We start from the raw sequence: 25,582 nt of genomic DNA, 5'->3' as shown, positions 1-25,582 counted from the left end.
TAAATGCAGCACAGTAATTAAGTATCGACCCTGGTGCTACCTGGGCTATCCTTATCTTGCGTCTTGGGCCCTTAGACCAACCTGTTTTGTTTGTTTGTTTTTAAGATTTTATTCATTTATTTGAGAGAGAGAGAGAGAGTGCAGGACCAGGGAGAGCAGCAGAAGAAGAGGGAGAAGCAAATTCCCTGCAGAGCAGGGAGCCCGATGTGGGGCTCGATCCCAGGACGCTGGGATCACGACCTGAGCTGAAGGCAGACGCTTAACGACTGAGCCACCCAGGCGCCCCACTTAAATAAATTTAAAAAAAAAAGCCAAACAGGGGCGCCTGAAAAAAACAAAAACAAAAACAAAAACAAAACAGGGGCGCCTGGGTGGGGGGAGGGGCAGAAGGAAAAGCAGAATCCCCGTGGAGCAGGAGCCCGAAGTGGGACTCGATCCCAGAACCCTGGGATCACGACCTGAGCCGAAGGCTGACCCTTAACCAACTGAGCCACCCACGTACCCATAAATAAAATATTTTTAAAAAATAAAAAGAAAGAAAAACATGAAAAAATATATATACACATACAAAAAAAGGAGGAGGAGAAAAAAAAAACTAGATGAAATTCAGGAAACAGCAACCACCCAAAGAAGAAAATAAAGAACCCTATTCACACCTGTCCAAAGAAACTAGATTAATGCCTCAATCGATATTTTTCCAGACTGTTTTCCATATAGAGTCCTACATTTATTAGTCTTCCACAAAAATAAAATTTTAACATATGAATGCTTAGCAACCGCCTCGGTCTAGTTAAGCACCCCGCAGCTGGGGGCCATTGTGGTGACCCCCCCCAGCTTCTGGAGAAGTCATCAAGAACCCACCAGGGATTGCACACAGTCTGCAAACGCTTTCGCTGCCCCCAGCCAGAGTCGGGGCCTCTTCTTGCCCTGGTACTTCCTGGGAACTCTTGGGGCAGGAAATGGTGCTACCCTGGGTCTGGGCCTAACAGCTTGGGGACCACAAAGGCAAAGGAAACCACCCTCCCTCCCATGTTCTCCTCCACACACCCTTGTTGTCAAGCATGCCTCCGCATCACCCCAGCTCTGACCCTCATCCCCATCCCAGCTTCACCCCTTGCCATCCCAATTCCCAGCTAAGTCCCCATTCCAGATCCCCCCACCCGCCACAACCCCCTCTTGCCTCAGCTGAGACCCCAGAACCCTTGGCGCCATCTCAGACCCTAGAAAGAGCAAGTGATGGAGCTGTCATCACGGACAGCTGGGGGAGCAGTGTGGGTGGGGCAGGATGCTGGGGTGGGGTGGGTGGAGCCAGGGCCACTTCCTTTCCCCCTGGGGCCCATTTGCCCAGTCCTGCTCCAGCTTCAGGAGGAGTTGGACCGGCCTGGCCCCAACTTTGTGCCGTTATTAAGTGAGCTGGTAAGTGGTGCGACCTGGGGGGCAGGGGCCTTTGCGGACCTGGGAATATGCTGTGGCTTGGAAAGACCCTGGTAGATGATGGGAAAAGAGGATCGGGAGCCATCGGGGCTGAATAGGGTCATGGAAGGCCGGGAGGGGCGGCCGTTGCTGGAGTGCAAGCAGCCGAGGCCTGAGGGGGTCTGTAGGTCTGAGTTGTTGGCAGAGCTGTCCATGTCTGCTCCCTTGTTCTTTCTGATAATAGTAAAAGCAAGGGTGGAAAAAGCCGTTAAACCACAAGTTGGGTCTGGCAGTTAGCAGGGAAGTGGGCAGAAGGGGAGGGCCTGGCCAGGTTCTCCCCCCTCAGCTCTTTCTATGTTTGTATTTCTCCAACTTCCCCACACTCAGGTCTCCACTCCTGCCCATGCGTGCTGCCATGGGAATGACCTTATTTTTCCTCCTCTTTGGGGGCATCTGGATTCAAGAGGTGACTCCAGGGTCTCTGGACATCGCAACCACTTTGGAGATGTCTGTACCGGGAGGGTCCTCTGCTTCCTTGGTCTCATCTTTCTCTGAGGCCCCAAACCTCAACTTAGTGGCCGCCAACCCTATGACAACAAGGGTCCCAGAGAAGGGCAACAGCACCAGGCACCAGATCTCCCCACCTTCCTCAGACCTCTATACAGCCCGTGAAATGTCCTTTCCTGAGGCTTCCGCTGCTGCCACCAGTGACCTCCATGTACCTAAGTCAACAGTCTTCTGGGAAGTTTCCACCAAGGAGTCATCAAACCTGGAAATTAATGCAAACAGTAAACCTGCTGAACTACCAAGAAACTCTCTGGCACTCCACGTTATGACTGATGGAACCATGGCAACTGACTCTCTGGAGACCTCTGATGTAGCCGGTGGACCCCCCCGTCACCATGGCAACTGGCTCCCTGGAGACCTCTGATGTAGCCGGTGGACCCCCCGTCGCCACGGCAACTGGCTCCCTGGAGACCTCTGATGTAGCCGGTGGACCCCCCGTCGCCACGGCAACTGGCTCCCTGGAGACCTCTGATGTAGCCGGTGGACCCCCCGTCGCCACGGCAACTGGCTCCCTGGAGACCTCTGATGTAGCCGGTGGACCCCCCGTCACCACGGCAACTGGCTCCCTGGAGACCTCTGATGTAGCCGGTGGACCCCCCGTCGCCACGGCAACTGGCTCCCTGGAGACCTCTGATGTAGCCGGTGGACCCCCCGTCGCCACGGCAACTGGCTCCCTGGAGACCTCTGATGTAGCCGGTGGACCCCCCGTCGCCACGGCAACTGGCTCCCTGGAGACCTCTGATGTAGCCGGTGGACCCCCCGTCGCCACGGCAACTGGCTCCCTGGAGACCTCTGATGTAGCCGGTGGACCCCCCGTCGCCACGGCAACTGGCTCCCTGGAGACCTCTGATGTAGCCGGTGGACCCCCCGTCGCCACGGCAACTGGCTCTCTGCCGATCCCCAAGGGGACCAGTGGCTCCCCCATCTCCATGGTAAAAATACCCACCGTGACTACCTCAGCGTCCTCCAAAAACAGAAGCAGTACCCAACTTTCAGATCAGGGGACAAAGAGCACCCTGCTGGTGGCTGTGCTTATAGCCCTGCTGGTGGTCATTGTCCTCGTGGTCCTACTCTTGCTGTGGCGGCAGAGGCAAAAAAGGAGGACGGGGGCCCTGACACTAAGCAGGGGGGGCAAGCGCAACGGGGTGGTCGATGCCTGGGCTGGGCCGGCCCGGGTGCCTGACGAGGAGGCCCTGACAGCAACCGCAGGGGGCTCTGGGGCCGAGAAGGGCTCTGGGGGGCTTGAGAGGGAAGGGGCTGGCCAGCAGCCCACACTCACCACCTTCTTGGATAAAGGCAAGTCCCAACAGTGCTCCTTGGAGCTGGAGGAGCTGAAGGCCAGGTCAGCTCCCCTCCTAAAGGGGGAGGAGGAGCCGCTGGTGGGCGGTAAGGATGAGGCTTCGGAGGGGCCAGAAGCTGGGGAGGTGGAGGCCCCTCAGTGCTTGTGAAGAACGAGAGTGGAGGTCGGAATCATTCCCAGCTTCCATCACCTTCCGTCTGGTCATCAGCTCCAGGCTCCTTGTCTCCCAGCATGTTCATCCTGAACCCTCATCCAGCTTCTCAAACCCAGGATCTTCCCGCCGGCGCCCACCCCCGGTGCCCAGAGGGCCTACCCCCATGGGACGCTTTCAGACTGAATCAATAACCCTTCCTCATGAATTCTGACTTCTCCCCACTGCCTTCTCCACGTTTTTGTCCTCCAGACCAGCTGCTGAGTCTCCACAATGCCTACGATTTCTCAGAGGACTCCCCAGGGACACCAGAGTCTAGGAAGCAGGATGGAAGCAAACTCCCACCTTGGATCACTCTGGAAAGTGCTTTTGGCCCCATAGATTAGGACAGTCCTACTGGGTCAGCCCAGGACCCTCCTTTAACTCCGTGCGGTGCCCTGCAGGGGGCCACCTGGAGTCACCCAGCTGTGCTCCCGGGTGTGCTGCTGACAGCACCTGGACTCTAGGCCGGCCCCTGGCCCGCACCCCCACCCTCCCCCCACCTGTGGACCGAGGCGGCCAGAGGCAGCATCTACTTCTCCCAAAGGCAGAGGTGAGAGGAGTTTCCGGGCAGGTGTGGTTCTCAGAAACCCCAGCACCTGTGCGGGTCTGGGCATGGGCACCGTTGGCGTGCACGAGGCAAGGCCTTGGCTCTGAGTGTGAAATTGTGGTGGTGTGTACAGCTGGTGTGAGGAGGGGGCAGGAGGGGCGGCAGCGGAGTAGCCACCCTGAGGGACCGCTGAGAACATTCGGGCCCTCATCTTTGCTCAGGTGAGGTGGAGGTAGCAGATTTACCTCTGTCTGTAGCCCAGTAAAGAATGTGGGGCCTGATAGAAAGACTGCCTGTGTGACCTGTGGTTCTTCGGCTCAGACGCTGTCAGCCCTGCTCGGAGCCTCCCCCACCCCTTCATGCTCGCCCTCCAGGAAGGGGGAGAGGAGAGCTGAAAGCGGGGAGCTTGCTGTCACCCATGTAAGGTGTTTGTATCTCATCTTCCCCAGGGAGGGGGTGAGCTGCTTCCCTTCTCCAAGGGGAATCAGTGAGACTGACAGGCCCCCCAGAACCAGGAGCTTCCCCTGTGGCTTCGGGATGGGATGTGATGGGGGGTAAGGGGTACAAGACCCCACCCCAGGCCAGAGCCCAGGGGCCCACGTGCCCCAGAGGCAGTTGGTACTTCCCCAGGACAAAGAGGAAATTTGCAAAGAGGAAGTTTTTGAGTCAGAGGGCTCGGTGCCTGAGAGACAGGTTGACCTACAGTAAGACAGGTCCTTGGAAAGGGCGGGAGTATGACTGCCCCGTTGCCCGACCTGGAGGGAAAGATCTGGAAACCGCCTGGGTGCATCTGTTCCCGCGTAGGGCAGGCAGGGGGGCGGGGGGGAGTCTGGAGGGGAGAGAAGGAACAGAATGTGACCACGGGTCCACACAGCCACCAGGGTTTGTGCCACCTGTGCTTGGTCTGGGGACAGGCTGAGCTGGGACGGAAATGCAGCCCTCACCAGCTAAGCCAGGCACCACCTGGGTTCTTACAGGGCGATGTTTGGACGAACCTTAGCCCCAGCAGCAGGAGCGAGTCCCCAGAGTCCCCCAGACACACCACAACTGTTGTTTCAGATTTGCTAAACAAAGCGCTCCAATTTCATTCAGGTTTAGAAAATACTGTCACAAACTCAGAGGCCATCGGCTCTACCCCCTTTCGATGGACACATGCCGTCACTTTTCTGAACTATTACTGGTTTCTGGGTCCTGGGCGGATCCTGAAGGAAGTGGGGCAGGCTAGGTATGGCACCCAATAGGGCTCTCACATCCCAGAAAATAACACAATATGTGAAAAGTGTTCAAATAGAGGTACAGACAAAATTTTATGAGTGTACTGAAAGAAGGGAGTGACGCACTGCTCCTGGGGAAAGGATAGGAGGCTCCACCCAAGGGCTGACTTAGCTCAGAGTCTGATTGCCCGCTGTGCTCTGGGTGGCTATCGTGCCAACAAATGGTGGGTCCTCAGTAAATATTCATTTGAGTGAATGAATGATGCTAAAACTGTTCTCAAAACCTATGCAATGACTTTGAAAAATGTCTATAATATAATGTTAACCTGGGAACAAAAGTTATTTACTAATCTGTAAATATGTATGAATCTAACTTTGTAATGAAAATGCAAAAACATAGGGGTGCCTGGGTGGCTCAGTCTGTTGGACCGACTCTTGATTTCAGCTCAGGTCCTGATTTCAGGGTCATGGGATCAAACCCCATGTCGGACGCCACAGTCAGCGAGGAATCTGCTTGAGGTTCTCTCGTTCTGCCTCTCCCCACCCTCGTATGTTCGAGCTCTCTCTCTCTCAAATAAACAAATAAAAAAAAAAAAAAAGGAAAGGGTGCCTGGGTGGCTCAGTCGTTAAGCATCTGCCTTCAGCTCAGGTCATTATCCCGGGGTCCTGGGATCGAGCCCCACATCAGGCTCCTTGCTCAGCGGGAAGGCTGCTTCTCCCTCTCCCGCTCCCCCTGCTTGTGTTCCCTCTCTCGTTGTATCTCCCTCTGTCAAATAAATAAATAAAATCTTAAAAAATTTTTTTAATTAAAAAAAGGAAAGAAAATGCAAAAACATAGACATTAATAAAAGAAAGATTTGAAGGAAATATCCCAAATGTTTACTGTGGTTATCTATCAGATGATAGGTTTATGAACGATTTTTATTTTGTTTATACTTTTCTGTATTTCCAAGTTTTATATAATAAATGCCTATCACTTTTACAACTAGAGAACACATTAACAAGAAGGTGTTTGCTGAGGGGATGGGGTGTCTGGTTCAAGGAGAGGGGGCTGGAAGAGCAGGTTGGAGTCCCACTGTGAAGGGCAAGGGAGTTTGAATTCAGTTCTGAAAGAAGTGGGGAGTTTACCAAACCTAAGTCTGTTCTAGGCTTTTCCAAATCTTCTCAGAACCATCATGAACCCCCACTCCTTCCTATCCTTTCTTCTTGGGTGCCAAGTTCCTCTGACCCTTCTTCCATAGTCCCTTGGAGACATTCCTTCTCCCAGGTCCTAACACACCTTGCCTGGGTCCTGCCCGGTCTTCTCTTTGGGCTTCTTGACCCCAATCACTTCCATCTGCTGCCCAGTGACCCTTCTAAAAGGCCACTTTGTCCAGATTATCCTTGCACCTCTTGCGGCAGTCGAGATAGAGCCCTAGCCTGCATGATAAGACCCGTTTAGGATCTGGACTCTTCCTGGTCATTCCTTGGTGCAAACACTATGCCCTCCAGTCTCATCAAATTCCTGGTAACTCCCTGAATATGACATATGATTTTCTTGATGTGTGTGTGTGTTGGGGGGGGAGTATAGTTTAAAATGCTAAAAATATTTATTCTGTCCAGACAGTAAAAAGTACACATTAAGATTATGCTTACAAATAAAGCTTTGCCATACAAAATGAAAATTCCAGATGGTAAAAGGATTTAGATAGAGAAGGTCTTGAGAAATCTATTAATGCAATTCATTTTGCAGACAGAAAAAGAGCCTCCACGCATGATCCTAAGGACATTTCATTTCTGAACATGGATATTTACACGTAGTCGTCCTCTGCATCCCTATTTCTGACCCCAGACCATGTTCAGTTTGGCAGGCAGAACCTGTGAAGGGTGGGCTGCAAGTGGAGGGGAACACCTGTCGGTTCTGAGTCCTCCAAGCCCTTCGGCTGAGGGAATGGGAAACAGACCCCCATCTCTGAGCCCCGAAGCTCAGCAACCATGCCTGGAGGCAGATGAAGCTGGAACTGTCAACAAAATAAGAGAGGAATATAATCAGAAGGTTCTAAGATTCCCAAAGTAGTGGCAAGAGCTGACCCAGCCAAAAGTAGAGAGAAAACTTTCAAACTCTAAGAAGGTATTGCTTGAGTATCCTACATGGCGGGTGGCTGTCCTGTTTTGGGGGAGGTTCAAGGTAGAACCGTTGGACAGAAGCAGCCCAGGGTACTGTGAAGACAATCTATTTGCTCCAGACAATGAGCTGCAAATGGACGCCTGTGTGCCTCGGTTTCCTCGGGTGCTCAGTACCTGCTTGCCGAGTCTGTGGCGTCTGGACGGCCCAGCTAGACTATGGGCCAGATCCATCCCAGGAGGTTGGCCACGAAGAGAGCCACTTACTCAGTCTTACATTTGTAGGTGCTCTGCCTGAAGCCAGCCCACGCCCAGCTTGCCCCAGACACACATATCTTGATTTCCCGCCAGACTCCTCAACCGTCAAGATTCAGCTCAAATGTCACGGCCTTTGTGAAGCTGCCCTTGCAGGTTCCAGCCCAATAGACACAGCATTTCTTCCACAGGGTGTCGTGTGGGCTGTAACACAATTACAGCACAACTGGGCTGTAATTACGTGAAGGTGTCCCTCACTCATTAGAGTGGAGCCCCTCCAAATCCATGGGTCATCTTTGTGGTTTCAGAGTCCAGGGCCTGGCACTCAGTAGCCACCCAATATGTGTTTACTGAATGGAGGGATAAAGGAATTAATGAATGAACAAATGATGGCTTTAATTAAACTTGTGGCAAGCTTAGATCTGTGGGTTTTTTTTTTTTAAGATTTTATTCATTTATTTATTTAGGGAGAGAGAATGCACACACACTCAAGCAGGGAGGGGCAGAGGGAGAGGGAGAGAGAATCCCAAGCAAGTTCCACACCCAGCATGGAGCCTGATGTAGGGCCCCGTCCCACAACACCGAGATCACGACCTGAGCCGAAATCAAGTGTCTGATGTTCAACTGACTGAGCCACCCAGGTGCCCCTTGGATCTCTTTTGAGTGAACTTAGCATCCAGGAGGATGGCCTGAAGGTAATATAGCCCAAGGTGAGAGCATTATTCTAGTACAATTTGGATATAGTGGGGGCCTGACTTAATGGGAAAAAGAAGGTCAAGTTTGAAATACACTTTTTCAGAAAATCAGATTTTAGACCTAATTGGCTATTGGATGATGGAGGGAAGAATGAGGTTAGGCTTCAAGATTTCTATCTTGGGAGGTGGAGGAGATACAGATGGCATTATGTAGAAATGCAGAGAGATGAGCAGTTTAAGGGGAGAACATAATGAGTTCATTTTTAGAACTTGGGAGGGAAGTCAGAGCTAGAGAGAGATTTGAGGGTCATCTGATTTTAGATAGCAATTTAAATAATGGCATCAAACTGGGCACCTGGGTGGCTCAGTCGGTTAAGCATCTGCCTTCAGCTCAGGTCATGATCCCAGGGTCCTGGAATCGAGCCCCGCATCGGGCTCCCTGCCTAGCTGGAAGCCTGCTTCTCCCTCTCCCACTCCCCCTGCTTGTGTTCCCTCTCTCACTATAATTCTCTCTGTCAAATAGATAAATAAAATCTTTAAAATAAATACATAAATACACAAATAAATACATAAATAAATAATGGCATCGTTGGATAAACTATGTCATTCACTGTGCAGCATGAGAAAGCAGCTGTGGAGAGAATCTCAGGAGTTAACCAGAGCAGGCTAGCTGCTGTAACAAATAACCCCCAAATCTCAGGGGTATAACTCAGGAGAAGTGTAACAGTCCAATGCTGGTATTGGAATGTGGCCTTCCATAAGGTCATTCAGGGACCCAGGCTCCTTCCATTCTGTGGCTCTGCCATTCCCAGGGGGGAGAGAGGGCCACATCACAAGGAACGCTTTCAAGGGCCCAGGTCTGGAAGTGGCGGTATCACTTTTGCTCACATTCCATTGGACAGAATTCAGTCACGTGGTGGCCTCAGTGCAAAGGAGGCTGGGAAATGTAGTTTAGCTGTGTGCCGAGGAGGAAAAAGAGAAACAGTCCCACCGCACAGAGGGAACACCGAAATGTGAGGTTGGATGTAGGAAGAAGGACTTGGAAGAGACAGAAAAAAGCCTTTAAGAGAGAAACCGGGATAAAAATGGCATCTAGGAGAAAACAGTTTGGGGGCCTGGACAAGATTGAAGCAAGCAAGGTTCCGGGTGCAAGGTGGACCTTGGGAAGAGGAGTTAAAGGAAAGGAAGTGTTGATTTTCTACCCTGTCACTCACAGAGTTTTCTCACTTGATTATCAGTTGAACCCATGAGGGAGGAATTATCCCATTTTACAGCTAAGGAAACTGAGGTGCAGAAAAAGGTAAAAAGGTATTCAAGATCAGAAAGGATGGAATTGGGGTCTGAACCCAGGACTAAGGCCCATGATCCTCCCAGTGCACCCATCAGAGGAGCCTTCCAGCTGACACCACCAGCCTCACAGGCTGCAAAAGCCTGGGTGTGTGGAGGGAACTGGGTCTTTGGTTCAGGGAAGAGAGGACTTGGAGTTAGACAAGCCAGAGTTCCTCCTGTGCTGTGTAGAAAGCGAAAGGAGAAGGTACATCCAGCCCCCAGGGGTCCTGGGAGAGGGCAGGAAGGAGCTCCAGAGAACCAGAGAAGGGCTGGCTAGACCGGCCCCTTCCTCCTTCCTCTGGCAGCCCCACCCCCACTCTGGCCCCTGCGAACACAGGATCTGAGCAGCGGACACACCAGCACTGCACCTCCAAGCCGGCATGGACCCTGAAGGTAAGGGAGCCGCCCAGGCCTCTCCTCTCTGTCCCTGCATCACCATCTCCCCTATCCTGACTCCCTCCCAGTCCCAAGTAATCTCAGTACCTTACCCCCCACCCCGTCCCCCACTACCAAAGACCCATTCTCATCCCTTCCACCTACTATCGCCCTCCAACCTCTCTGAACCCCAAGCACCACTTCTGTCTCCGGAAAGCCTCTTCTTTCTCTTTCTATAGTCCCCAACGAGTTCTGGGGAGAAAGGGGCTTGAGCCCCAGGAAAAGTAAGGTCCGGGTGGTCCGGAGGAGGCCATGTCTGGGGAGCAGCTCTGGACTTCGCCCCTTGCTAGCAGGCGGGGAGGAGGGGAGGCAAAGTCCTGTCCCTTCTGCAGCCCGGTGGGGGAGGGGGCTCGAGCCCAGTGACTCTGCCTGGGGTGGGGGTGATGTCGCTAAGGAGGTCCTGTGCGTGATGATAGGGGTCAGGCTCTGGAGTCAAAGGCTCCTGTTTGAATCTGGGCTCCACCAGGAATAGGCTGTGTGACCTCAGGCAAGTCACCTGACTTCTCAGAGCCTCATCTCCGTGCACGTGTAAAATGACAGTTCTAGTTCCCAGCTCACAGGGCTGTAGGGAGGGCAAATGACAGACTCATGGAAGCTATCTGGCCCGTGCCTGGAGGACAGGAAGCTCCTTCTTGAGCTCTCTGCATTTTCCCTTTCCCCTCCCTGGGCTGCTTCTTCCCCAGCTCTGACCCGCCTCTCCTGCTTTGGGGCTTCTACGGGCCCCACACACCTAGCACCTCTGGCTGGGTTGTGGAACCAGCTTTTGAGGGCGGGGAGGGGCCTAACCAGCTTTTGGCTTAGAAATGACCTCAGAGTCAGAGCCTGGGCTCAAGTCCCATCCCTGCCACCTGCTTGCTGTGTGACCTTGGACAAGACGCTTGTCCTCACTGTGCCTCGGTTTCCTCAGGGATGAAGTGAAAACGTTGCCTCCCCCTTGGGTCGTGGGGAGGGCTAAGTGACACAGTAGGAATAAAGTGCCTGCTACACAGAAAGCCCTCGGTGTGGTTATGCTGGTGCTGGTGCGGACTCCCCACACTGGCTCTCCAGCTCTGAGCGCTCCCCAGGCCCCCCTTCCGTTTCTGGAAGCCTTGCATGTTCATCTCCACCCGGACATCTCCCTGGCATGTCAGACTCAAAGACCTCCCCCTGGATCCGCTCCATTTCTGTTCCTGCCTCACCATCCTCCCACTCGGCCTGGAAACCTCAGGGTCATCTTTGATGACTCATTCTCCCTTGCACCCCAATATCCAGACAGTGGCCATGTCCTTTGGACGTCCCTTCACCTGAGCGTCACCTAAACCTCTGCCTTTTCTGTTCCCACCTCCCTCTAGGGGAGCAGCTTGGGGGGGTTTCCTTTGCTTCGCCGCCTTCACGCTGCTGCCTGCACTCGGGTGATGTGTGTGTAAGTGGGCTGGCGCTGGATCCAGGCCCCCACGGGAATTAAGCCAGAGGGGAATAGACAAGTCAAAGGGGGTGAAGCAAAAGCTGGGGTTGTGGGGGCAAGGTGGGGAGAGGACAGAAGTGGGGCAGAAGCAGATGTCAGGCTGGTGGGCAAAGACGGAGAGGTCAGACTTGGCCAAAGTGTGAGCAGGGCAGGGCGGGAGTGGGCCAGTCTGGGTGTGTGTGTGTGTGTGTGTGTGTGTGTGTGTGTGTGTGCGCGCGCACGCGCGTAGGTACTGTGCTCTCTTACAGCCTTGGGAGCGACCCCCTCACCACCCTTCCCCTGGCCCACTACTCCTTGCCCGGGCTGTGGCGACAGCCTCCCACCTTGCATCTTTCAAGAACACCAGGCACAGTTTAAATATTCAAACTTCCAAGCGACTTCTGACCCAAAGTTTTAGTGATTTTCCCGTTGCCTGTTGAACAAAACCCTGACTCGTTCCTGTCCTCCAGGGCCTGCTCAGTCTGGCCCCGTCCTGTGGCTCAGCCCTCTCTCTTGTTACTCTAATGAAGCACTGTGCTCTAAAATTCTGTAGATCGTTTTACCACCTGTGTGACGGGTAATCCTGTTGGGCCCTCTTTGGAGGTCATTTCTCTTCTCTAGGGAGAGAAGGGGATAAGGAAAGAACTTTAGCTGGAAGCTTCTGTGCTCACCAGCCTCTGTCTCCATCTGGTGTTAGCCAAATGGATCAACAAATAAATAAATAGCTGGAAGAACAAGATAGCAGGGTCGCGCCCGGGGGTTCAGAGACATCTGGGCCGGCACTGCTAGTCACCTCTTTCCCTCCTCGTTGCGGCCCTGTGATTTCTTTCCTTTCCTTTTAAAAAAAATTGTATTTATTTATTTGACAGTGAGAGAGACCGAGCGTGTGAGTGGCAAGCAGAGGGAGAGGGAGAGGGAGAAGCGGACTCCCTGCCAAGCAGGGAGCCTGATGCGGGACTGGGTCCCAGGGTCCTGGGATCATGACCTGAACTGAAGGCAGACGCTTTTTTTTTTTTAAGATTTTATTTATTTATTCATAAGAGACACAGACAGAGAGAAGCAGACTCCCCACTGAGCAGGGAGCCCGATGCGGGACTCAATCCCAGGAGCCTGGGATCATGACCTGAGCCAAAGGCAGATGCTTAACCGACTGAGCCACCCAGGCGCCCCCGAAGGCAGACCCTTAACCCAGCCACCCAGCGTCCCAATCTTTTTCCTTTCCTTTCCTTTCCTTTCCTTCTTTCCTTTCCTTTCCTTTCCTTTCCTTCCCTTCCCTTCCCTTCCCTTCCCTTCCCTTCCCTTTTCTCTTTTGTCTCCTCTCCTCTCCTCTCCCCTCCTTTTCTCTTCTCATCCCTTCTCATCCAAAATCTGTTTATTGGATAGTTTCCCATTCATCTTGATTCGGGATGCTTTTAGTGCTGCTTGGGTCTGAAGGAACATCCCTCCGAAAGCCTTGCTTTTCCTCCTGTGGATTGGCAGAGGACAGTGGAGCAGCGAGCTCACAAAAGTATGGTTCGTGGCTAAAGACGGCGGTGATTGGAGCATCCGGGCACTTCACGTCCATGAAGGACCTGTTAGCGCTAGGCCAGGCGCTGCTTCTTTTCCCCTCTTCTCCTCTTCCCGGGCCCCGGAGGGTGCGGGAGGTCCATCGCGAGGGGCATGTTCTCGTGGGGAGGCCGTCACTGCGGGAAATCCCTGGATTGCTGCATGAAACTGGCCCTTAGAGAGGTTAGTTAGCAAGCCGCCTGGGTTCACTCAGTGGGCAGGTGGTGGAGTCCGATTCCAACCCAGGTGTTTCTGACTCCCAGATGTTCCTACTACCCCAGGGGCCAGAGCCCTGGAACCGTGGGTGTGGTTTGCAGAACTCTCCCAATGTTGACCTGATAAGCACATAGCAATTTAAAAATATCACTTAGGGCTAGATGATGGTGGCGGGCTGGGGTGGGGTCAATGAGGGGACTCGGGCCAACCTGCCTGAGTTCGTGACCCTCACTCCACACTTCCCAGCTGTGTGAACTGCAGGTGTGTTATGTGGCCTCTCTGTGCCTCAGCTTCCTCATCTGTAAAATGGGGAAAATAATGGGACCTACCTCATAGGGTTGTTGTGAGGATCAAGTGTGTCAATACATATAAAATGCTTGGCACAGCTCATCAGAAGGACCACAAAAGTGTCAGCTGCTGTTTGTTTGTTTGTTTGTTTGGCTAACCTCTACCCCCAGTGTGGGGCTCAAACTCAAGACCCGGATCGAGAGTCGCACACCCCAACTGAGCCAGCCAGGCGCCCCCGTGTTAGCCATTATTATGATTAGACAATATGTCATTCCAGAGTCTATCCTAGATGAATGGTAGTGGGCACCAGTTTTAAGAAAAATTTACGAAGGCGAAATCTTTAAAATGGACAACTTCTTTTTTTTTTTTAAGATCTTATTTATTTATTTGAGAGAAAGAATGAGAGAGAGAAAGAGCACATGAGGGGGGGAGGGTCAGAGGGAGAAGCAGACTCCCTGCCGAGCAGGGAGCCTTACGCGGGACTCGATCCCGGGACTCCAGGATCATGACCTGAGCCGAAGGCAGTCGCTTAACCAACTGAGCCACCCAGGCGCCCTAAAATGGACAACTTCTAAGTTATTTTTTTTCATGTAAATTGGGGAGAACCATCTTTTTTTTTAAATAAAGTTTATTTAATTTTAGTAATCTCTACACCCACCATGGGGCTCAAACTCAGGACCCCAAGATCAAGAGTTGCACACTGCACCGACTGAGCCTCCCAGGCACCCCCTGCCTGACTTGGTTTTAGCTGGGACACATACCAGCCACGTAGTTGCAAGCACAGGCCATATCATTACACACAAAAGGAAGAGCAAACACTTGTTACTCATCTTCGGTGCATTCACAGAGCCTTCATTTGTGCCCATGCATCCCAGACAGCAACAAGGTAAGTGAGGGATGTAAAGAGGAAGGCATGGGGGCTCTGATTCTGGCCCAGTCCCTCACGGCCCTGAGCCACCATCCAGTGAAGGCCACATAGAAACACAGTAAACATCAGCCAACCATCCAGACGAGAACAGCAGAAGTGCCCATGGGGGAAATCTTCCTATATTCTGCCAGGGTCATCACTTTATCTGTTTTTTACATTACTTATAAAGAAAGAAGTGCAGGGCCTAGCTGGCTCAGTCAGAAGAGCATGCCCCTCTTCATCTCGGGGTCATGAGTTTGAGCCCCACGTTAGGGGTAGAGATTACTTAGATAAAGATTTTATTTATTTATTTGACAGAGAGAGAGAGAGAGAGGGAGAGAGTGCACAAGCAGGGGGAGCGGCAGAGGGAGAAGCAGGCTCCCCACTGAGCAGGGAGCCCGATGTGGGGCTCGATCCCAGGACCCTGGGATCATGACCTGAGCTGAAGGCAGACACTTAACCGACTGAGCCACCCAGGTGCCCCAAGATTACTTAGGTAAATAAAACTTTAAAAGAAAGAAAAAAAGTGCAAGAAATATCCCAAGATGCTTTGTTTCCTCTCAGAAACAGGGATGCCAATTTCTTAAATTTTATTTAAATCCGGGTAGCTCAGATGGTTAGGCGTCTGCCTTCGGCTCAGGTCATGATCCTAGGGTCCTGGGATCCAGCCCCGCGTCAGGCTCCTGGCTCAGCGGGGAGCCTGCTTCTCCCTCTCCCTCTGCCTCTCCCCCTGCTCATGCTCTCTCTCTCCCTCTGTATCCCTGTGTCTCGAATAAATAAAATCTTTAAAAAAATTGTTTTATTTAAATTCAATTTAGTTAACATATAGTGTATTATGAGTTTCAGGGGTAGAATTTAGTGATTCATCAGTTGCATGTAACACCCAGTGCTCATTATATCACGTGTCCTTCTTAATGCCCATCACCCAGTTACCCCATCCTCCCATGCACCTCCCCTCCAGTAACCTCAGTTTGTTCTCTGTAGTTAAGAGTCTCTTCTGGGGGCGCCTGGGTGGCTCAGTCAATTAAGTGTCTGCCTTCAGCTCAGGTCATGATTCCAGGGTCCTGGGATCGAGCCCCATGTCAGGCTCTCTGCTCAGTGGGGAGCCTGCTTCTCCCTCTCTCTCTGTCTGCCACTCTGCCTACTTGTGCTCTCTCTCTCTCTCTCTGTCAAATAAAATAAAATCTTTAAAAAAAAGTCTCCTATGGTTTGCCTCCCTTTCTGTTGTTATCTTATTTTATTTTTTCTTCCCTTCCCCTATGTTCATCTGTTTTGCTTCTTAAATTCCACATATGAGTGAGCTCATATGGTATTTGTCTTTCTCTGACTGACTTATTTCACTTAGCATAATGCACTCTAGTTTCATCCATGTTGTTGCAAATGGCAAGCTCTCACTCTTTTTGATGGCTGAGTAATATTCCTATATATACCACATCATCTTTATCCAGTCATCTGTCGATGGACATCTGGGCTCTTTCCACAGTTTGGCTATTGTGGACATTGCTGCTATAAACATCGGGGTGCAGGTGCCCCTTCGAATCACTATGTTTGTATCCTTTGAATAAATACCTAGTAGTGCAATTGCTGGGTCGTAGGGTAGCTCTATTTTTAACTTTCCGAGGAACCTCCGTACTGTTCTCCAGAGTAGCTGCACCAGTTTGCATTTCCCCCAACCGTGTAAGAGAATTCCCCCAGAGAGGCCAATTTCAATAAAACTCTGGACAACCAATTAAGAGATCAAAGTTATATCCCAACAGGGTAAAACTATAATCTGTGAAGTCTAGGCATCTTGAGAAAACTTTTACATATAACAACTGCAAGGGTAGAAGGCAGGACAGGGCGTGACAGCTGTCCCCTCTGGGTGGCAGTTTCTGGGCAAGGTCTCCTCAGGCACCTGCAAAAACAGTGCTCCCTTCTCCAAAGTTCCTTTCAATAACAACTGCTAAGTAGAAGAGCCGTATTTTCAAAGCTTCCCTTTTGTTGGAAATGCCGGAGAGAGTGGGGGCCTGGAGCAAACCAGACGAATTTTTTTCCACAGACGGAACAGGGAGCAGGTAACATTCCGCCTCCACAACAGAGAAGCCAAACAATGGGTCTCGAGGCTCCAAGAGAGTAACCCCAACTGGTGGAGGCCACATGGGGGCCTGACGACCCAGGTCGTCACCTGGGTCCACACGGGTCATTTCCTAGCTTTGTCCTTTCCTAGCTCTGCTCCGTAAGTAGTTTCCTTTACATTTCTGAGCCTCCGATCCCCATCTGTAAATGCAAATGAGCTCTCGCTTGAGGAACTGGGCGTAGGATTTGTGACAAAGTGCCAGGCCTGAGGCGATGTGGCAAGTGCCTGGCATATGGTAGGCACCAGTGGATGTTACTGATGATTCCCTTCCTGCAGTTCCGAAGCTCTCAGCTCTGCTACAAATTAGAATTAGGTTACCATGTTGCAGACCAGTTATGTTAGAATCTCTGGGGGTGGGGTCCCCGCATCAGCATTTTGCTGAGCTCTCCAGTGAATTCCATTGTGCCGCCAAGGTTGAGAACCACCGCGGTTACCCATCCTAAGGAAAACTTCCCTTGGCCCTTTGTCAAATGAGGGTCCTCGCTCTCCTTCCCTCTCTCCCTCCCTTCCTTTCTCTCTTTCTTACTTTCGTTATGATAGAGAATTTCAAACATGCACAAAAGTAAGCAGAAAAGTATGATGAACCCTCATGTACCCATCACCCAGCCTCAACAACCACCGACTTTTGGCCACTGGGCTCCATCCATGCCATGTCTACTTTCTACCTTTCAGGATCACCTTAAAGCAAAACTAGCTCTCAAGTCTTTTCATACATGAACATCTTGGCGTGTATTTTCTAAAAAAGATAAGGACTCTTCTTTTTGTTACAACCACAATACAATGATCACAACTAAATTTTTTTTACATCTAAATTTTGTTTTTGAAATCTCTTTAGTGTTTTTAAAACATCCAGTCAGTGTCCAGATTTCCAGTTGTCTCAGAAATGCTCTAATTTGGTTTCAATTTGTTTGAATTAGGATCCAAATAAGATCCATATGTTGTGATTGGTTAACATGTGTCTTAAGGTTCTTTTTGTGCGGGAGGGGGTGGCACCTGGGCGGCTCAGTCAGTTAAGCGTCTGACTCTTGGTTTTGGCTCAGGTCACGATTTCAGGGTTGTGCGATCTCTGGGTTGTGAGATCGAGCCCGTGTCTGCTTGAGACTCTCTTTCCCTCTCCCTCGGCCCCTACCCACCTGCGCTCTTGAGCATGCTCTCTCGAATAAATAAGTCTTAAAAAAAATTCCTTTTATTTTTTATTTATTTTTTTTAAAAGATTGTACTTATTTGAGAGAGAGAGAGAGAGAATATGCACGAGTAGGGGGGAGGAGCAGAGGGAGAAGGAGACTCCCCGCTGAGCAGGGAACCCAATGCAGGGCTCCATCCCAGGACCCCAAGATGGTGACCTGAGTCAAAGGAAGTCAGACATTTAACTGACTGAGCTACCCAGGCTCCCCTAAAGATTTTATTTTTCGGTTATCTCCACACCCGACATGGGGCTCAAACTCACAACTCCAAGATCCAGAGTTGCATGCTCTACCGACCGAGCCAGCCAGGTGCCCCTGTTTTAAGATTCTTTTAATCTTTTGTTTTCCTTGCAATGTATTTGTTGGAAAAATTAGGTTGTCCTCTGATAGTTTCCTGTGGTGTGAATTTTGCTGGCTGAACGCCCGTAGGGTTTAACATGTTCCTCCGTCCTCTGATTTTCTTAGAAAACCTCCTCAGGTGGGTCCCTGCTTTCTCGGTCCTGCTGAGAAGAGTGGTCACACCCACCACCTCCACTTCCTCACCTCCCATGTACTCCTTGACCGTGACGCTGTGGCTTCTGCCCCCACCACACAGCACTAAGAATGCTCTGGCAACACTATGTCCATTTGCAGCCTTCCTACTTGTATCTGCTCAATTCTACTTCTTGAAACCCTCGGCTCCAGACACCCACTCCCTCCTGGTGCTGCTTCTCTTTTTAAATGCTGGTGCTTCCCAGAGCCCTCCTCTTCCTACCTGACCTGGTAACCTTACCCGCGCTGTGCTTAGTCATCACCCATGTCTGCTGGGGGCTCCAAAATCCCCGTTTCTTGCCCACTGTCTCTCCGAACGTCAGGATCCACCATCAGGACGCGGCCCATGCACAATTTTCCTGCTGACATCTCAACCTTAACATCTGCAAAGCTGAAGTCTCTCCCCCCGCCCCCCAACTCTGCTGCTTATCAGCTTCATCACGGTGCACGAAACTCCTTGACATTCGGTTTCTGTGCTTGTGAGATGGGAGTAATCTCCTGTGGTGAGTTTCAGACGAGAGAGCCCAAGAGAAGTGTGGAGCCCACAGCCAGCACCCCAGATGCATGCAGGTTGCTGCCTTCTGCTGCCCCCATCCTCCACTCTGAATGGTGCCTTGTGGCATGTTGCAGCTACCCATAGCAGAAACCCAAGGCTTCTACATCTCATGAGCTGCTCATTCTGGCGGATCCTGCCTTAGAAGCAGCTCTCGCTTTTGTCCCTGCTTGCTATTCCTACGGTTCCTGCCCAAGTGCAGGGCTTCATCTCTTTCTGTCTGGCCGATTGCATCAGTCTCCTTTTGCCTCCCAACCTGTCTCCAGTCGGTGGCTGAAGTGACCCGTCTAGAATAAAATCATAATTGTATAATTTCCTTGCTTGGGGCACCTGGCTGGCTCAGTCAGTCAGTCAGTAGAGTGTGTGACTCTTGATCTCGGGGTTGTAAGTTCAAGCCCCACACTGGATGTAGAGATTACTTAAAAATAAATCTTAAAAAAAAATTGCCTTGTGCTTAAAATTCTATGATGGCCCCTAGGATCTGACCAAATTGCTCAGCTAAATAATTCAGGCTTTTGCCCCCTGGCCATCCCATTGCTCCTCTGAAGCCCGCCCTTACAGCATTTCTCTATTTTCTTGCTTTCGAGTGTCGGACACCTGCTTTTTCAGCCTGAAATATCTCCCCCACATCACCTCATAACTCTGCCTGGCAAACACTACTCATCCTTCAAGGCCACAAAAATTACCTCCCCCGTCCTCACAGACACTTAGTCATTTCTTCCTCTGTGCTCCCACGACCTCTGGTAAAGGCTCGGTCGTCCTTTAGCAAACACATCTACCATGTTCCCGGGAGCTTTGCAAATAGTCACTCAATTTTCATACAACCCTGCGAGGTGATTATTTTCGTTTTCCCTGTCACAAAGGAGGCATATTTGAGGCCCCGGAGATGTTCAGTCACTTGGCCTTGGCCGAGATCACTTAGCTGCAGGTGGCCAAGACAGTACTGAAGACCAGGCCGTATGGCCCCAGAGTCTGGGTGCTGATTCATTCCACTGTGCAGTCTCTCTGCCTGGATGAGTATCACTGAACACGCAATATTAAGCAAAACCATATGAAATTGCCAATACTTGGCCATTTTTGACCTATAAAAGTAGCACATTTGTATGGTTCCGTGCGTGAGGCACTTGGAATGGAGCAGAAAACTCTCTGGATGACCCATTTTTGGCCTCCAGAGTAGGGCATGAGTGAAGAGTAAGGAACCGACTGAGCATGTGACCCAATAGGGGGTCTGCCAGAGCCCCCTGCCAAGGAAGTGATATCTAAGAGAAGACCTGAAAGAGGAGTGGAGGTGAAGGAGGAGTCTGAGGTGAGGGGAAGGGAAGGGCCTTCCAGGCAGAGGCACAACCTTGGAACAGCATAGGCTAAGGCCTGAAAGCTAAGAGGGAGTGCTGTCCACTCTGTCATCCAGCAATTAGTGCCTGGCACGGAGCTGGCGTTCGAGAAGGATTTGTCAAAAGAATAAATGAAAAATAGAAGTATCAGCTGGAGCTAATAGAATGAAAGTAAGGTTTTAAACAGGAGAGTGATATACTTTTTTATTGCCTTATTTTAATAGGTTTAATGAGAGTAAAATTCACCCTTTTCTGTGTAGAGTTCTGCGTCTTGACAAATGCATCAGTGGTGTAACCACCATCAGAAACAAAATGTAGACTAGTTCAGTCCCATCCCCAAACTCCCTGGTGCCGGTCCTTTGAGGCCAGCCCCTCCTCCACACTCAGGAAACCACCAGTCTGTTCTCTCGCTGTGGTTTTGCTTTTTCCAAAATGTCATATGGATGATGAACTCAAATAGCACAGGGCCTTTAGAATTGGGCTTCTTTACTTAGAACAATACACTTGAAACGCTTCCCTATTGTGTCTGTCAGTAGTTAGTTCCTTTATAGGCTTAATGACTGAGTCACCCAGGTGCCCCAGGATTCACATTCACTTTAAAAAGCAAACATCAGGGGACACCTGGGTGGCTCAGTCAGGTTAAGCATCTGCCTTCAGCTCAGGTCATGATCTCAGGGTCCTGGGATGGAGCCCACATTGGGCTCCCTGCTCAGCGGGGAGCCTGCTTCTCCCTCTCCTGCTCCCCCTGCTTGTGCTCTCTCTCTCTTTCTCTGTGTGTCAGAGAAATAAATAAAATCTTGAAAAAGGGCACCTGGGTGGCTCAGTTGGTTAAGCGACTACCTTCAGCTCAGGTCATGATCCTGGAGTCCCTGGATGGAGTCCCACATCGGGCTCCCTACTCGGCAGGGGGTCTGCTTCTCCCTCAGACCCTAACCCCTCTCATGTGCTCTCTCTCATTCTCTCTCTCTCAAATAAATAAAATCTTTAAAAAAAAATCTTAAAAAAAAAAAAGCAAACATCCCTGCACCTGGTGTGGATGGAGTGTGAACTTCTGCATCTCTGCTGTATGTCCACGGGCCTTTTGCCTGGCTGGCTGGTGAACAGTGGAGATGGGAACTGTGTCTTTGTCACCTTTACTGACTATTCCCAGCATCCAGCCAGGGCACAGCTGGCTCTGAGTGAGGAATGGAAGCCACTTGGAGCAGAATGTGGAAAAGGAGGGCCAGATACCGTCAGTGAGGGTGGGGGATGGGGAGACGAATACTGGGTGCTTGGCTTTGGGGAAGAAAGGGTGGGCAAGAAGGGCCTTGTTCTGAGAGTACAGCAAGCCAGAACGCCTGGTCTTAACTTCAACTTGGAGCAAAAGTGAGGAAGCAAAATAAACCCCCTAACATGCCATCCAATGTCCGTCCAGGGCTCGAGCAGATGAGGCTGCAGGCCTTCTCCTGGCCGACAGATGGCGATGTTGCACCGTGCCTGAGCTCACCGGTTCGCTCCACGGACCTCAGGGGCGGGTTAGCAGCCAGACGCGGGCAGGAAGGACCACCATGTGCACAACTTTTTTTTTTTTTTTTTTTTTTTTACGGGGAAAGGACTCGCTTACACTCCTGAAGCTGTGCCTCACAGAGCAAGGGCTCAAGCCCAACTTACCCCTGCACCTTCCTTGTACAGCCCGCATCTCTAGAGAGAGGACAGTTCGTTGAGACATCAGGCGCGCGCGCGCGTGTGCGTGTGTGTGTGTGTGTGTGTGTGTGTGTGTGTGTGTGTGTGTGTGTGTGGCGGGGGGGGGGGGTTGCTCCAAGCAAGAGGTGCAAAGGCAGAAGAACAGGCGGCCGTGACCACGAGGCCTGGCCGGTCGGACTCTGCTGCCAGTTTTCTGTATGACCTCGGCCGACTTGCCTTTACTCAGTCTCCACATCTGTAAAGAGCTGGCCTTCCCGCGGTGAAATACGGCAGCCGTGGGGCAGACACACATCCCGCCTGGGGCGGCTGCAAAGGCAGCAGACGGCTTTCCAGGGCCTTCTCTGGTTGGTCAGGAGCTGTTGATCGGGCACTAGGTTTGCCACAGAATAGAGGCCACTCAGTTAAATCTGAATTTCGGATAATCAACAGATGATTTTTAAGTGTCAGTATGTTCTAACTATCACCCGGGATATATTTATACTTAAAACAAACCTTTGATGTTTGTCAGAAATTTAGATCTAACGAGGGGTCCTGTGTTTTTATTTGCTTAACCTGACAGCCTTGTCCAGCCCACAGGGCCCTCTCCCAGGATCCCCAGATCTTCGCCCTGATTGGCTAGCCCCCAGTGTCGCTGGTGCTTAGATGTTTTGACAAGCACCCGTGACTCCCAGGGAGGCAGCCAAGAGGTAACCCCCTTGTCCGTCTTTCCCTCCCAGGTCTGGCGCTGCTGCTGCCCCCCGCCACTCTGGCCGCCCTGGCAGAGAGCTGGCTCCGAGAGGACTGCCCCGGTCCCAACCACGCAGCCTTGGTCACGGGCGCAGCCCCCTCGCAGGCGGTGCTGTGGGCCAAGTCCCCCGGGGTACTGGCTGGGAGGCCCTTCTTCGATGCCATCTTTGCCAAAGTCAACTGCCAGGTCTCCTGGTTCCTCCCCGAGGGCGCAAAGCTGGTGCCCGTGGCCAGGGTGGCCGAGGTCCGGGGCCCCGCGCACTGTCTGCTGCTGGGGGAGCGGGTGGCCCTGAACACACTGGCCCGCTGCAGTGGGGTGGCCAGCGCCGCCGCCGCCGCGGTGGAGGCCGCCAGGGAGGCGGGCTGGGCCGGGCACGTGGCGGGCACGAGGAAGACCACGCCCGGCTTCCGGCTGGCTGAGAAGTACGGGCTCCTGGTGGGCGGGGCCGCCGCTCACCGCTACGACCTGGGAGGACTGGTGATGGTGAAGGACAACCACGTGGTGGCGGCGGGCGGCGTGGAAAAGGTGCGTGCCCTGCCCCCCCCCCCCGACCTCCCTGCTGCAGCCCTTCCCCTCCACCGGGGACCTCCCCACCCCAAACCACGCCCTGGTGAACAGTGATGGCCCAGGAGTCGGGGCTGCTAGACCCCCTGACCCCCTGGGCGCACTACCCGTCAGATGGGCGCGTGGCCGACTTTTCTCCCCCGACGCTCTGGGACTTGCTGTGATGTTCAAAAGCAAAGGGCAAGCTCCCCGGAACCTGGTGTTGGTGGCGCTGTCACCTTGGCCCGGTCACTCTAGCTCCCTGGACCGGTTTCCTTTTTGGGAAAATGTTCTTGAAGACCCCTTCCAGTTTTATTTATTTATTTATTTATTTTTTCGGTGCAAGATATGTTTTTATTATAGCACGAGGACAGGACCCGCGGGCAGAAAGAGCTGCCTTCCAGTGGTTTTGTTTGTTTGTTTGTTTGTTTGTTTATTTATTTAGACAGAGAGAGACACAGCGAGAGAGGGAACATGAGCAGGGGGAGTGGGAGAGGGAGAAGCAGGCTTCCCCCGGAGCAGGGAGCCGGATGCAGGGATCGATCCCAGGACCCTGGGATCATGATCTGAGCTGAAGGCAGACGCTTAACGACTGAGCCACCCAGCCTCCCCTGCCTTCCAGTTTTAATATTCTTTTTTTTTTAAAGATTTTATTTATTTATTTGAGAGAGAGAAAGAGAGAGAGTACATGAGAGGGGGGAAGGTCAGAGTGAGAAGCAGACTCTCCGCCGAGCAGGGAGCCCGATGCGGGACTCGATCCCGGGACTCCAGGATCATGACCTGAGCCAAAGGCAGTCGCTTAACCAACTGAACCACCCAGGCGCCCGCAGTTTTAATATTCTTGAGTCAAATTGAACTCCCGTCCAACTGCCAAATATTGCTGATATTTGGCCACCTTTCTGATCCACACAAGCAGTCATTTCATGTGGTTTCACCTAGTGTGGGAGCAATCATCCGGCTGCCTGGTCTTCTCCCTAACCCCCAGCTCCTTACCCACCCTGGGCCTCTCGAAGGCCAGGCCCCTCTCTGTGCCCTGTGCCAGGCGCCACTGAGCTCACTCTCCCCCTCCGGGCCTGCCCCACAGGCGGTGCGAGGGGCGCGGCAGGTGGCCGACTTTGCCCTGAAGGTGGAGGTGGAGTGCGGCAGTCTGCAGGAGGCTGTGGAGGCCGCTGAGGCGGGAGCGGACCTCGTCCTGCTGGACAACTTCAAGCCTGAGGTGAGGCGGGGTCTGCTTCCCGGGAAGGGGCCGTGGTGGTGGTGGCCGGGGGGGGGGGGGAACCCTCATCTCCCCTTGGCTTGTGTCTCACAGGAGCTGCACCCCACGGCTGCAGCGCTGAAGGCCCGCTTCCCGGGTGTGGGCGTGGAGGCCAGCGGGGGCATCACGTTGGCCAGTCTCCCTCAGTTCTGTGGGCCCCACATCGACGTCATCTCTCTGGGGATGCTGACCCAGGCCGCCCCCGCCCTTGATTTCTCCCTCAAGCTGTTTGCTGAAGGGACCGCGCCAGTGTACTGGGCCTACAGGTCCTAAACTCAAAGAGGCATTGCCACCGCCCATGGAATAACACGGTTTCTTGGGACCCTCAAGGTTGCCCCTGTTTAAATATAGTACATGACTCTCTCCGGGTTAGCCTGGGCGGGAGTCTGGCTCGGCCACCTACTGCTCGTGTGAGCTGGGGGGGCTGACTTCACCCTTGCTCATCTGTACAATGGGTCTAATAAATGATCACCTTACAGATTTCTTTGGATGATAATGAATAAGTGCTCAGTAACTCTTAGAAATTACCATAGCTCATCGACTCTAAGATGCACCTTTTTCCACACACAACCTTCTCTGAGTCAAAGTGTGTCTTTCACCATGGAGTCTAGTGGTCACTGTCACCGGGGCGTCGGTCATAGCCGTCATGGCCCGTGCATGCAGCTTGTAGACAGAACATAACAATCGATGTGGAAATAAGTCCGAGAGACTTATTTTAACAGATGCCAGAAAGAAATTGAAAGTGATAAAAAAAAAAAAGCTGCTCTCCCTCTAACCCTCCCCCTGCCCATGTGCACGCACTCTCTCAAATAAATAAAATCTTAAAAAAGGAAAGAAAGAAAGAAAGATTGGTCATAGTTTAATTGACAAGTTTCTTTTCCAGTAATAGTATATATATATATATATTATAGTCAATGGCATCTTATATTTGAGGATATATGGCATCAGGTCTGAGATTCAGCTGGAACATTCTATGTGGTTGATGCCCATGTTGTACTGGTCATTAAGTGCTTTGCCTGTCACCTCTGGCTACTGTGACCACCTCTTTGGAGGAGGTGAGAACCTGCCCATTCACTTCTGGGGTCCCCAACAGACTCCACCAAGCATCCTCCATTTGTTGCTTGAAGGCCTTTTAGGTTCTGGTTCCATAGCGCTATCATTAGTTGGGAGACGAAGGTGAACACAGGGCAGCTGGGGCCAGAACAAAGGTCAGTTGAGGGAGTAAGGAA

At 51.9% G+C, this 25,582-nt stretch overlaps 2 protein-coding genes across 2 annotated transcripts; both read left to right on the top strand.

The window, feature by feature from the left end:
- Positions 1–1,317: 1,317 nt before the first annotated feature.
- Positions 1,318–5,734, top strand: SPN (sialophorin). The gene is made up of 3 exons (XM_035722605.1): positions 1,318–1,416; positions 1,801–2,297; positions 2,350–5,734. Exons 2-3 carry the CDS (start codon positions 1,817–1,819, stop codon positions 3,426–3,428), a joined length of 1,560 nt encoding a protein of 519 aa, XP_035578498.1. The 5' UTR covers positions 1,318–1,416; positions 1,801–1,816; the 3' UTR covers positions 3,429–5,734.
- Positions 5,735–9,838: 4,104 nt separating this feature from the next.
- Positions 9,839–25,151, top strand: QPRT (quinolinate phosphoribosyltransferase). Its single transcript, XM_027612502.2, has 4 exons — positions 9,839–10,009; positions 22,545–23,080; positions 24,183–24,314; positions 24,408–25,151. Exons 1-4 carry the CDS (start codon positions 9,997–9,999, stop codon positions 24,624–24,626), a joined length of 900 nt encoding a protein of 299 aa, XP_027468303.1. The 5' UTR covers positions 9,839–9,996; the 3' UTR covers positions 24,627–25,151.
- Positions 25,152–25,582: the final 431 nt, after the last annotated feature.

Source organism: Zalophus californianus, chromosome 10 (assembly GCF_009762305.2).
Source record: "Zalophus californianus isolate mZalCal1 chromosome 10, mZalCal1.pri.v2, whole genome shotgun sequence".
Classification (NCBI taxonomy): Eukaryota; Metazoa; Chordata; class Mammalia; order Carnivora; family Otariidae; genus Zalophus; species Zalophus californianus.
This window is presented reverse-complemented; position numbering and strand designations above follow the sequence as displayed.